At 40.7% G+C, this 12,610-nt stretch overlaps 3 protein-coding genes across 4 annotated transcripts; 1 reads left to right on the forward strand and 2 right to left on the reverse strand.

Annotated features, from left to right (window-relative positions):
* Positions 1–345: 345 nt before the first annotated feature.
* On the reverse strand, positions 346–2,776 carry cUnh2orf68 (chromosome Un C2orf68 homolog). The gene is made up of 4 exons (XM_079162127.1): positions 2,608–2,776; positions 1,578–1,711; positions 1,350–1,495; positions 346–1,256 (listed from the first exon to the last, which is right to left on the reverse strand). The coding sequence occupies exons 1-4, from the start codon at positions 2,715–2,717 to the stop codon at positions 1,134–1,136; spliced, it is 513 nt and encodes a 170-aa protein (XP_079018253.1). The 5' UTR covers positions 2,718–2,776; the 3' UTR covers positions 346–1,133.
* Positions 2,777–3,085: 309 nt separating this feature from the next.
* Positions 3,086–8,247, forward strand: usp39 (ubiquitin specific peptidase 39). 2 transcript variants are annotated; one of them, XM_079161147.1, is made up of 13 exons: positions 3,086–3,267; positions 3,594–3,669; positions 3,780–3,874; positions 3,965–4,101; positions 4,511–4,663; positions 4,756–4,981; positions 5,115–5,189; positions 5,457–5,524; positions 5,987–6,175; positions 6,824–6,966; positions 7,176–7,311; positions 7,453–7,539; positions 7,983–8,247. In XM_079161147.1, the coding sequence occupies exons 1-13, from the start codon at positions 3,192–3,194 to the stop codon at positions 8,034–8,036; spliced, it is 1,515 nt and encodes a 504-aa protein (XP_079017273.1). In that variant the 5' UTR covers positions 3,086–3,191; the 3' UTR covers positions 8,037–8,247. The 2 variants fall into 2 exon arrangements, with proteins under 2 accessions (XP_079017273.1, XP_079017272.1); XM_079161146.1 differs by having other exon boundaries at positions 3,591–3,669; positions 7,983–8,143.
* An 18-nt stretch (positions 8,248–8,265) lies between these two features.
* On the reverse strand, positions 8,266–12,003 carry sftpbb (surfactant protein Bb). Its single transcript, XM_079161148.1, has 11 exons — positions 11,869–12,003; positions 11,627–11,679; positions 11,238–11,312; positions 10,731–10,853; positions 10,506–10,640; positions 10,325–10,405; positions 10,050–10,233; positions 9,801–9,943; positions 9,519–9,599; positions 9,054–9,164; positions 8,266–8,716 (listed from the first exon to the last, which is right to left on the reverse strand). The coding sequence occupies exons 1-11, from the start codon at positions 11,918–11,920 to the stop codon at positions 8,678–8,680; spliced, it is 1,077 nt and encodes a 358-aa protein (XP_079017274.1). The 5' UTR covers positions 11,921–12,003; the 3' UTR covers positions 8,266–8,677.
* Positions 12,004–12,610: the final 607 nt, after the last annotated feature.

The raw sequence follows: 12,610 nt of genomic DNA on the forward strand, positions 1-12,610 counted from the left end.
AGAATGATTGACGATAACTGGTAATATCTTGTGAATAGAAAACTAGTTTGGCTATTTTCTGCTCATAATTATAACACACTGTTACTATGCACTACTTATTGACAACAATCTAATTTGATGAAGGATTAAGACAAAAGTCGAGACACACAGACAGGCCTGCAGATTTGAAACTCTGATTCATACTGCCACCTGCTGAGGACATGCTGTGACACACTTCAGTCAACTGCTTTGAGAGTATTTTGTTGTATCCCCAATACTATATGTGTATTTCAGGATAGAAAGTATTCCCCCCCCCCACACATTTGAGAGTTTTTACAACACATCAAGACACTAAGAAAAAGCATTCACATTTTATGGCTGTTCAATTCCACAAGTGCACATCCAGACACAATTGGACAGTAATAAAGGGCTTTTATATATGTGTGTCATTTGTTTTGTACGTAAAGACTCATGTCCTCAAAAAATATTCAGTATCAAAAATAAAAGTATTTAAAAAATCCAAAATAAATTAGAATACTCAAAACAATGGAACACATTATCATGGCCACAGCCACACTGGAAACAAATCTATATTCTCACATTTCTAAACATAGAATCACTGACAGACTGATGCTCCGTTCACAGCATTTTACCAAAAAAAGGATTAATCTCATTTATAAAAGCTAGATCTTTGTAAACACAAAAAACCACAGGACATGTTCAACAGAGGAGGGATGTTATCAGTGCTCTCTGTCAAAGAGTACATATTCCTTTTCTGGATTTAACTGTTAGAAAGCAACAATATCATTTCAGAGGTCCAGTCCAACTTGAAGGTGTCCTTAAACTTATGAATGAGGGTGTGAGGTAACAATACACGGTGAGAAAAATGTAGTAAATATGAACCTGACAGTCAACTCCCAACCATACTGTCTTTGACAAGTGCTGTTCCTTCTCCTTCAAAAGAGAGATTCACTGTGGGTCATCAAGTTGGATCTCTGCTGATAGTCACTGTACATGATCCCAGAGTCCTCGGTATGTCCCCGACACTGTCAACAGCGATAATGCTATGTTGAGGTGCAGAACTGCAAATGGAGTATTGCTCCTCTTTGCCGATTGCCCCTCTGTCATCATAGTCAACTGTTTGAGAATATCACTCAACGTTTGTCTCGTCTTTTGTCAATTTCCTTCCGAATTCGAGCCTCTAGAGCCGCCCTCATGGCTGAATCCAGGATGTTCTTCTCTGCGACACGATCCACCACCTTCTCGGGCTTATCCTCCTGTAGAAACAGAGAGAGAGCATGAGGTAATTAAGACCAAAAGTCAAATAGATCAAAGAGACAGAAATATCAGTCAAAGGGATCCGCATTAACCTTGTGCACCAGGAAGGAGGTAAGGGTACCAGAGTCCGCCTGATAGTCGAGCCAGAAGAGTTCAGTACCATGGGTCTCCGTCTCTGTGCTTGACCCACTCTCATTCGACTCTTCAGCCTCAGCACCGGCCCCTGGATCTGATCCATCTGGAAAATGAACACACGCATGCATGTTCATTACTGGATTTACTGTTGGCAAACGCATAATAACCAAGTGCATCAAACTTACGTCTGCGTCGAGGATGGTACACTTGGATATCAGGCCGCCGGGGTCGTCTCGGGGTTGTGGTGTTCCTCCGCCGCTGAAGCTCTTTGGCTTGCTTCACTTCTTTGGCTTGCCTCACCTGTCTATCATAGTCATCTCTTGAGAAGCAAAGAAATCAATTGTATTGCTTTGAAATGTACAAAATAGCATATGCCTTTCAAAGACACGCAGTTTAACATATCTCTGAACTCCTAACCTAGTTAGTCAAACAGAAATAAGGTCCTGTTATTGTTTTACTGCAGTTTGCATAAGGATTATAAGTATCAATTCTGTCTCCCGAAAACAAAAACAAAAAATATTCAATATATCAATAAGTCTAAGGGTACATGCAGGAAGTTGCTTCACTCCAGCTCTATTCTTTCGTCAATGTGAATCAATTTTATGTCTCATGATTTCTTCTATATTTTCTTCTTTAGTGAAATGCATTTCAGAAACAAACGAATTTTTGGCATTCCCCAATTGCAATTTTTTCTTTGCATACATCTATGCTGTGTGAATGGTTAGCAGCAAAGGCAAAGGTTTTATTCTTTCTTAAGGTCATGCATTACATACCCTTAAACATCTTACACTATCACCAACCAGTAGAGATAACAAATACAAGGAATAGATATCAGGCAAAGTGTTAAATACCAGAATGTGAGGTAAAAGGTGCTTTGTACTTTTTATTTATTTATCCATTAATCATGAGGGTCCTGTAACAGTATGCAGCACTGGCTCAACCCGTGTACAAACTGGATTGTGATTCCTTTCTTTGCAATACGCAGTTAACAGCTATATGAAGGATAACGTTGGTTAATGGGCCAATGCGACATTTCTTTTTACGTTTGGAGCGTAAGAGGATAAGTTACCACCACTGGCCTTTCCTTCACCAACAGATCAACTTCTACACATCATTGAGTCGTTGCAACTCTGAAGACAGAGGCTGGGTGATATAAGCTGGCTAGCGTGCAAGCTAACGTGACTAGATTTGGTTAACGGTGGTTTAGGCAATCACCTAGCAATCTGGTTCCTCCGGATATGGTGCAGGAAGCCGTGGCTCATATCCAAGCGGCCGCTACGTTTGTATTTCAGCTCATCCTGATCATCGTCTCCTAAAATATCCATTTTAACAAACAGTTCCAGCACGGTGACAGTATGTGTGAGCGTATGATTGCAACAAGCAGACCCACAGGCACCACTGACAAAAAGCTAACGTTACATGCTAGCTAATTGTAAATGGTTGTCCAAATGTAACACTCCCGGAGTTTACAAATTAATAATAGATTTAAAAAAAACACACATTGTTTTAATAGAGAAAACATTTATTGGACAGACCCAGACAGGACATGAACACATTAAATATTAAAACACCAGGCTATGCTTACATAAATCAGCAAGTTATCACATTCGAGCAGCTCATTGATCGATGTAGCTAGCCTTAAACTCCGGGATACTTTTTAGTCTCCTGTTTGGTAGTTCGACGTAAAGCCGCTCAACCACCGCGAGTTTCAACGCGCACGGTGCTCGACCCATTCATCTCTTCCAAATAAACGTGTGCCTTTTCCGCTTTTTTGACATTTAATTCGCTCGCTAACTGCCATGATGGTTTCTCTGAAGCGAGAGAGAGAGGCTGAAGTGGAGGAGGAGGAGGAGGACGATGATGACGATGCCAGAGGTAACGTTGCGTGTATTTACTGGTAACGTCTGTGCTACGTTTGGTTAGCAGGTAGCCCACTACTGCTACCAGGAGCCAGATAAAAGTTAGTTGGATTCTATTCACGGATCTGTTCAGTCACACAGGCCAACAAGCACCACTACAGTACACATATGTAACTGGCTAAAATAAATGAACCGTCCTAATATCACTGTAAATATCAAATCCATCATCTGCCAACAAACAGAGTGGTATGTTAGCTAGCCTGTTTAGCTAGTTTACGTTCAACCGATTGAACACAATCTGGTTCGACTCTGTTCGTTTTGTTTCACTTCATGTCGCAGCAGCAGCCAAAATGGGCCGAGGACGTATATTAGAAGACCGGAGAAGCCGCCACTGTCCATACCTTGACACCATAAACAGGCAAGATACAGTTGAATGTGCATAGCTAATGTCAGTGCTAAATGCTAGTTAGCCCTGCCCTCCTCTATAGCTCTTCAGCTGATTCCCAGGCTTTTCTGTCTATCCACCAGGAGTGTGCTGGACTTTGACTTTGAGAAACTCTGCTCCATCTCTCTCTCCCACATCAATGTCTATGCCTGCCTTATATGTGGGAAATACTTTCAAGGTAGGTGAAAGATCTGACATTCAACCAGGGGTCAAACACTTTGTTGTCCTTTTTTAAAGTCCAGATTTAAACATGTATGCGTCCTTGTAGGTAGAGGTTTGAAGTCCCATGCCTACACGCACAGTGTGCAGTTTACCCATCACGTGTTCCTCAATCTGCACACTCTCAAGTTTTACTGTCTGCCGGACAACTACGAGATCATTGACTCTTCACTAGAAGACATCACCGTAAGTAAAGTCGTGGTGTTACAAGACGATGGCATGTCGTTATCATACTACATTTAATTCATTTTTATGCTCAGCACTCTCAATGTTGTTTGTGGTAGAGCTGAGAGGTAAATAATCACTATTGTAATGATATTGTGTTATAACACTATATTTTGGAGTTGTTGATATTTTGTATTAGGGTCTTAATTGTCATCTGATCCTGGTTTAAAAGATTGCACCACAGTCAAGTCGTACAATATTCATATCTGCTTTACATGAGACAGCATCATGCTCTGACAGCATAAAATAGATTAGTTTTAAAACCACAGAGGTTCGTACTCAGTATCACATTGTCAGTATTGAGGTGCTGCATCAAAAATACTGTACTGTACTTTTGCAATCTGTTGACACTTCCTCACTTTCTCTACAGTATGTGCTGAAACCAACTTTCACCAAGCAGCACATTGCAGGGCTGGACAAGCAGGGTAAACTGTACCGAGCCTACGATGGTACGACCTACCTGCCAGGCATTGTGGGGCTGAACAACATCAAAGCCAATGACTACGCCAACGTGGTCTTACAGGTATGAATGGCTGCCACAGTGGACCGCCTCTGGACTTTGTCATAAAGGTTTTAATCAATCCCAATGTTTTCATGTTTGCCTCTTCTACCAAGGCTTTTTCCAATGTTCCACCGTTGCGAAACTACTTCCTGGAGGAGGAAAACTACAAAGACATCCGCAGGCCACCGGGGGACATCATGTTCCTCTTGGTGCAGAGGTTTGGTGAGCTGATGCGCAAACTGTGGAATCCAAGAAACTTCAAGGCTCACGTGTCTCCACATGAGATGCTGCAGGCTGTTGTGCTGTGCAGCAAGAAGAACTTCCAAATTACCAAGCAAGGTAATGCTTTAGTTGCCATAAACTGAAACTGCAGTACTGTACGACGCTTCTGCAGATCTCATATCGGCTTTTAACACATTCTGCTCTCTGGAAACTAGGTTGTGCTGCTGATTGATTGTTTTCTGTTGTGCAGGAGATGCTGTGGACTTCATGACGTGGTTCTTGAATGCTCTGCATGGTGCTCTTGGAGGCACAAAGAAAAAAACATGTGAGTCAGAAGAGAATCTAAATGGCTTCATGCCCAATTGTTAGCTCATAATAAACGCAATTCAAGTCTTTTTAATGTGATATTTGGTATGTTAATGGTAAATGTTTCTGAGATGAAGAAAAAACACTGATAAAGTTTTATACCAAATGTAAACGGTATTTTATTTTTCAAATTTCTCCTGGGTTGAATTTAATTTAGTTAGACTTAGCATGTCAAATGTTTAATTTATTATTGATTGATAAAACATTTGTCTTTCTGCCCTCAAAGCAATCATTGCAAAAGCATTTCAAGGCTCCATGCGGATCTTCTCGAAGAAACTTCCACATCCAGATTTAGTGAGTTTACTGCTCGTTAGGAAATCATTTATTGACATCTGGAATATGAATGATACAGTTTATTAAATGATTTAACCAGTTTTGTTATATAATAATGATACTTTTTGAAATGCATCTTTTCCTTCTGCATTGATTTTCTTGTCAAATGAAGGTTAAAAAAAACATATTTTACTTAAAGGTTTCTCTGATTAAGCTTGTAGGTTCTCTGAGGCAATGTTAAATACTTGGTCCTAAACTTTGAAGCATCCCAAATGAAAAGCAACGTGAGGAGGATTAGAAATGGCCTAACATGGCGGATGTGATGGTCAGAAACAAGGCAACGGGCAAAAGAATATTCTGTATTTTTAGATGCCCTTAAATCTAACTTTGCTAACAGACAATTAGTGGTTGACTGTGTGTACTATTTCAGTTGAGTCCCTGTGAAAACATGATTTTAATTCCTTGGTTGTTTTTATTTCCCAGACACCCGAGGAGAAACAGGCATTGCTCGTGACAGAGGAGTACCAGGAGCAGATGTCCGAGTCCACCTTCCTGTTTCTAACCCTTGACCTCCCAACGGCTCCACTGTACAAGGATGAGAAGGAGCAGCTCATTATCCCACAGGTCCCTCTCTTCAACATCCTGGGCAAGTTCAATGGCAACACAGAGAAGGTACTGGTTTTGTTAAACATAATGTGCAATAGAAAATAGAAAAATGACTTAAAGCAATGTTGCAAAGCAGTAACCTAAACAGAACGCTTTGGTGTCTCTGAATATTTTTGGCCCAAAACTGGATGAATACATTTTGACATCGTCGCACCCGGTGGCGTTTTTAGGCTAAAAAAACAACTACTTTGGACAAATGCAACACCAGAAAATTACAGATTAACGTAATGCACTGTTTCACACTTCACACAGTTTAGCACAGCTGATAATCTGACTGGGTACATCACAATCATATACACCTGCTCTCCTCACTTTGCTGTTACACTGCTCATTATGCTGTCAGCTATATGTCCTCTGCTACCATGTTGTCCTTTTGGTTTCATGTTTGATAATCCTCTCAGAAAGATGCTTGAGCTCTCTGACCAGGTGCTGTAGAAGATAATTCACATCGTTCATGGTGTCCACAGTTGCTATCTTCTTAAAAAACAACAATACTAACTTCTGACAACTACCCACAAATAACTACAACAGTGCTTTACACAAAGACCATCAACTTGCAGTGTGGCACACATTAAGTCTGTGCCATCCGCTCTCATTTTCGTTTGTTTTTTTACTGAGCACCCGTGCATGCTCTCCCGTCTCATTTACATTCAGGAGTACAAAACCTACAAAGAGAATTTTCTCAAACGGTTCCAGCTGACCAAACTGCCTCCGTACCTCGTCTTTTGCATCAAAAGATTCACCAAGAACAACTTCTTTGTGGAAAAGAACCCCACAATTGTCAATTTCCCCATCACGTAAGTGTTGTTCATATACCGTAAGATGAAATGAAGTGCATCGATCAAAGTGCCTAAAAGAACCATGAAGTGCATGTTGATAATAGTAATGAATGTTTGTTTTTATTGTTGTGTAATGTAGCTCTCGTGAGATGCCATGGACATGTGTATTTTGTCCTCCGTATGAATATGCACTTGTTTATGTTGTCACTTTGTATTTGCGTCGACAGGAATGTAGACCTCCGTGAGTACTTGACAGAAGAAGCTCAACTGACAGAGAAAAACACAACTTATGACCTCGTTGCCAACGTAGTGCATGATGGGAAACCCACCGAGGGAGCGTACAGAATACATGTTCTGCATCATGTAAGTTGCAGCCAGATATTTCTGAAATGATCTCTGGTAGCATTAGTATCAAACAACCTAACAATGTATCAAATTCGGTCTGACCAAGGGAGTGTTGTGCTGTGTTACACGTTCAACTAATCTCCTTTTGTGTTTAATCAGGGAACCGGGAAGTGGTACGAGATGCAGGATCTGCAGGTGACTGACATTCTGCCCCAGATGATTACACTGTCGGAGGCCTACATCCAGGCAAGTCTTCCAACTCATCCTGAGCATGTCGGAAGTGTAATTGTGGCAGAAGCTTGGCTCCGTATGTCTCTATGCAACATGAAGTGACATACAAATGTCATCACCTTCCATCTGATGGCACTCGCATGGACTTGTAATCCTGGGTGACTGTAGTGATACGAACACAAATCATGAATAGATCATATTACTCCTTTCATGCATCTTTCGCAATCATCGATGCATACAAATATATCAAATCATTCTTGTTCTTTGCATGTATGAATTATTAATAATAATGAATATTAGGAAAAACTATTGAGTTTTCGTAAAAAGATAAAAATATACTATAGCGTTCCAAAACCTGTATCAGTTGAATCCTTTTTTCATACCACATTGCAGTTTTAAATCATTAAAGTAAAACATTGTCTTTGAACGTAACAAGGAGTGTTTTTTCTTTCTCTCAGATCTGGAAGAGACAAGAGACAGACGATGACACAAACAACCACACAGGGGTGTAAGTGAGGCAGCATTTTCCTCAGTGTGAATGGCCAGAAGTGGAAATGAACTGGCTATTTAAGTGATTTAAAGATAACAACCGAATATAGAGTGAGTGGTAAAAGAGCATCAAGAAGTATTCTTTAGCACCAGAAAAAGCAAATAAATGTAAATGACTCCAATGATTTTTTTTCACTGTTCTATGTTTTTACCATGTGGATGTTTCCAAATAAACAAACTCCAGGACACGTGTGTCTGTCTGTGGACTTTTAATGAAGGTTCAGGAGTTTGTCATGTGTATGTGCTTGATTGCGCCAGGGATCATAGGATAATATTCTGATAGAATAATAGTCTTTCATACATACTGACGGCTCATCCTATGTAATGAAAGGTTTTTGCAATTTCACATTCATAATGACATATTTAGCAATCTACAGATTAATACTGCTCACGAAACCGTTAATCACTTTACAAACTGATGTTTCAGAATGAATCCCAGTCACATCATACAAACCAAATCATTTCATGATCAATATTTACGCTTATTGAACAAAATAGCAAATTACATGAATTTCCCCAAAAAGAAAAAAAGAAGAGTTGATCAGTGCAATACATTTGTAAAAAGAAAGTAGTTATTTTTGTGCTCTCAGGCTGGCAGTTTGGTTCACTCCTTCCACATGTACTTCTCACAGAAGACCTGGTTCTGCAGATAAAAACAGAAATAGGATGTGAAACAAATTGAATTAATACTTTAAACTGTTTCAAGTAGTCAGCTGGTCAGCGTAGTGGGAGGAAGAGACCCATGTTTGCTTATATGGTGTCTCTTTAGACCCGAGTAGTTTTATTGCCTGATCACTATAAATACAGTATGACTTAGTTATTCATCATGGAACTACATTTTCAAGTCCTGCAGGTGAGAAAAGCAGGTTTGATGGTTGGGAAATATCCTTCTCAATGTGTGATGATTTGGTTGGCCACTGCTACAAATGGCAAATACATTACGCATGTTGTACACTGCAATTTTCTTGAATTTAACTTACGCCACACTTCTGAGCAGTTTGAATGTCTTTGCACCAGTAGCTCGGCCCCCAAGTGCAACGATTCTTTCCCAGCGGCTCCAACTTCTTCACGGCAACACACAGATCAGCTCTCTGCGGGACGGATGGGCCAAAAGAATGTGTGTTCATGAGTATTCAAGTGTGATTGGTGTTGCGTGGACCAGAGGTATCATACAGTTGTAAATCAACAAACATTTGTGTATTTTTTAAGCCACCATAAGAAGTGCGCTGCTGCAAGTGATAAATATTCATAAAATTCCCGTCAAGTCAGTGAGCTAATTTCAGCCCCGGTGAAGGTGTGGAGACCTGCTGACCATGACTGCTCCACCATTTACTGCAGACTAATCCTCTGGTGGATCTGTAGGACCGTGTGAAGACATGTGGATATAAGAGTTTCCTCTTTGTCCCGCCAGTGAGAAAGGTCATGTTAAAAGTGTTTAATCTTACTTCACAAGCATGTTGGGCATCCATCTGGTTTCCCAAAACCTTCTGCAGTCTGGAGCCGTAGATTTTGATGAAAGCCTCACACTGAAAAGAGCACGAGAGTTGCTTACTTTTATGCTATGTGACAAAGAAATGTTTGCTTAGTCTACCTGATTAAAACTGCCTAAATCACTTGAATTTAAGGAATAAACAAGGAATGGCAATACATTCTTTAGTTATAGTGATTTTTGAATGTTTTTTGAGTGCTGAGGGATATTTCGAGTAAGTGGGAGCTGAGGGTCAGACCTTGGGGATAGCATTTGGGTGAAGGACACACACAGACTGGAGGAAAGAGGAAGTCTGAGGTTCGGTGGCGTTGAGACCGAGGTGTAGGCGGCTCAGCACAGCTAGCGTGCGGCAAAACTCACAATCCGAGGGGAGGGACAACTCTGGGGAATCAGCAGAGCGTTACACTTGTTGGTGGAGGGTTGATTTTCACGTCAAACCTATGAGCAAATGCTGGCCTAATGTACTAATTATAAACATTTGACTGACCTGGAACAGGCTGCTCCTTGAACAAACAGACGTGCAAAAGAACACATATTGTGTGAGGTGCTGCAGACGATAAGAGGAATTCGACTATCTGCGTCCCATATTTGTCGACGAAATCATCACATTCGTCCTTATAGCTCTTTGGTAGGAGATCACAGACCTCTTCCATGATCTTCATCAAAGCATCCTGCAGGGAAGAGAAGATATTTACATGATGTTGTGTACGGTGAGGGATATGTGCCTGATTTAAAACAAAGTGATAGAAATAAAAGAGTCACCTCAGTCATATTCTTGGGCAACAGGGTCTCCAGTTTGTTGATAATAAACAAACACAGGCTGCAAGCTGGGTTGAACTGACCCTAGAGAGAGAGAATACTCTGATAAGAGGGATATTTGAATTATGAAAATAAAAAGTTTTAATTTCAACTTTCATTTTAACATCGACTTCTGCTTTCTCACACTAATGTGGGTTGTGGTGGCTGAGCCGAGTTTAGAGCCGGACACGTCTGTATTGGTGGTATGGTGGGAGAGTTTCAGCAGTTCCTCCTTGTGGGCAGCACAAAGTCCAAAAACCATACAGGTTTCTCCTGGTTTCTACAGAAACACATTATCTTGTTTAAAAGGTGAAGTGTTAATTATTTTTCCATGTGTCTATGAAGAAGCCTAAATAGCGGATAAACTTACCAGGTGACCAGGTGTCTGCTGCAGGACTTTTGGCAAATACACCTTCACCTGTGAATCACACTCTGAGGCCTGTTCTCTTGGGAGGCGTTGGCACAGAGCATGCAAGGTTTCATATACAGACTCCTGCAAAGGCAGAGTAGTTAGTGCATTGTCTATGTTGTGGCAAGTGTCGACAAGTACAGAGTGTCGACTTGGCAAAGTGTAACGTAACAGTACAAGGAAACATGTACAAAATTGCTTGACAAACGTAAACATTAGTGATGGCACAGTCCAACGCCCTGGCATTCAAAAGGTCGGCATTTCTTTCATTGAATATTTTCTGAAAACGGGCGACTACCTCAATATAAACTTTCATTTTAAGGTTTAACTTTTAAAGACATTTCAGGGATTACAGGGTGTTTCTACCAGTTTCCTGATTAACCAATTCCCGAAACCCAGCAGGAGTGGCCAGTAAAAGGAAGTGAAAGTAAAGTGAAACTACACTGAGTAAGCCATCAACATCCTCACCTTTGTATCTCTGCTGGAAATCATGTTGGCGGACAGCTGGATGACCTGGCTGCACTCTGAACACACATCTAATGTCTAATAAGGAGAAGCCACAGTGAGATTATTTATTTAGCCGTGAACATTTCGTTCAAACATAAAGCAACTGTCAAAGACGGTTCACACTTTGAATGTGAGCGTCTCACTCAAAAGCATCTGTGTGTAAAACAGTTATTCATTAAAGGTGATGTTATCGACTCGCCTTCAGAAACAAACATTTCTTTGCAATAATCTTTTTTTAGTGTGGGCAGTAAGTCTATTTGTGTTGTATTATTTATAGAATGAATCTAGTGTTGGTATGGTGGCCTTTGAAACAAAATGGTGAAAATATAGAGAATTAAAGTCAGGCTTACCAGTGATTTCTGTTTGATGAGTGAAGACTGGTCTATGATGAACCTGCAGTCTCCTTTAAAACAGAAAACGTACAATTGTGTTCAATGCTTTTGCTCTGGTCTGTATACAGTTAACGCCCTTTTTAAATGTAAGTTGGCATAAATCCCACGATAACAACCCGATCTTTGACATCATAATTAATAACATGTCAGGTGACAGTGATGCAGACATTAAAGTCGTTACCAGTACATGTCCGTCTTACCGGGCCACAGAGACACCGCGAGGACCACCAGGATAAAGCCAGATGCTGACATGGTGCGAAGGTGCCCAAAGCGATGTGACGCACAAATTATTGTGTCTACTGTTTTATTATAACCATTGGTAATAACATCCGCGCTGCTGTTCTTCTTCTCGGCGGTGGGCAAACAGCGTATTAGGCGCAACCTATGGGTGCATCAGCGCCAACTTCTGCTTCGGAGCTTCCTGATCCACTGGACCGGTTAGTACATACTGCCTCCTGCTGCCCGTACAAAGTACGTACTGTTGCATGCAGTATGCAATTGGGACATACTGCAGTTGACTCCTCTGCATAAAAACCTGAAAACCTGTCCTCATAGAAGTAAGAAACAACAATGATATTTAAATGATCAGTTTCAATCAGCACCATCTGTTTGTGTCCCCTGTCCGTTTACTGGTGGCCAAAGGGATTAATAAGAGGCCGCAAAGAAATGTTGTTTAAAATGGTGGAGAGGGTGTACAAAGTTTGAGTCCAGTCTGTGGCCCTCTGCTGCATGTCCTCCACTCTCTCTCCCCCTTTCCTTCACTATTATGAAGGCAAATCAATGTCAAAATCTGTAAATAATGTACTTTTTATTCCACTACATCTCAGAGGTACATATTGTACTTTTTGCTATATATATATATATATATATATATATACATATATTATTATATATGTTTCCATTATGTATAAATACACATCCTTCTCGGTGAGCCAGAGGTGA

Source organism: Pholis gunnellus, assembly GCF_910591455.1.
Source record: "Pholis gunnellus genome assembly, chromosome: 6".
Classification (NCBI taxonomy): domain Eukaryota; kingdom Metazoa; phylum Chordata; class Actinopteri; order Perciformes; family Pholidae; genus Pholis; species Pholis gunnellus.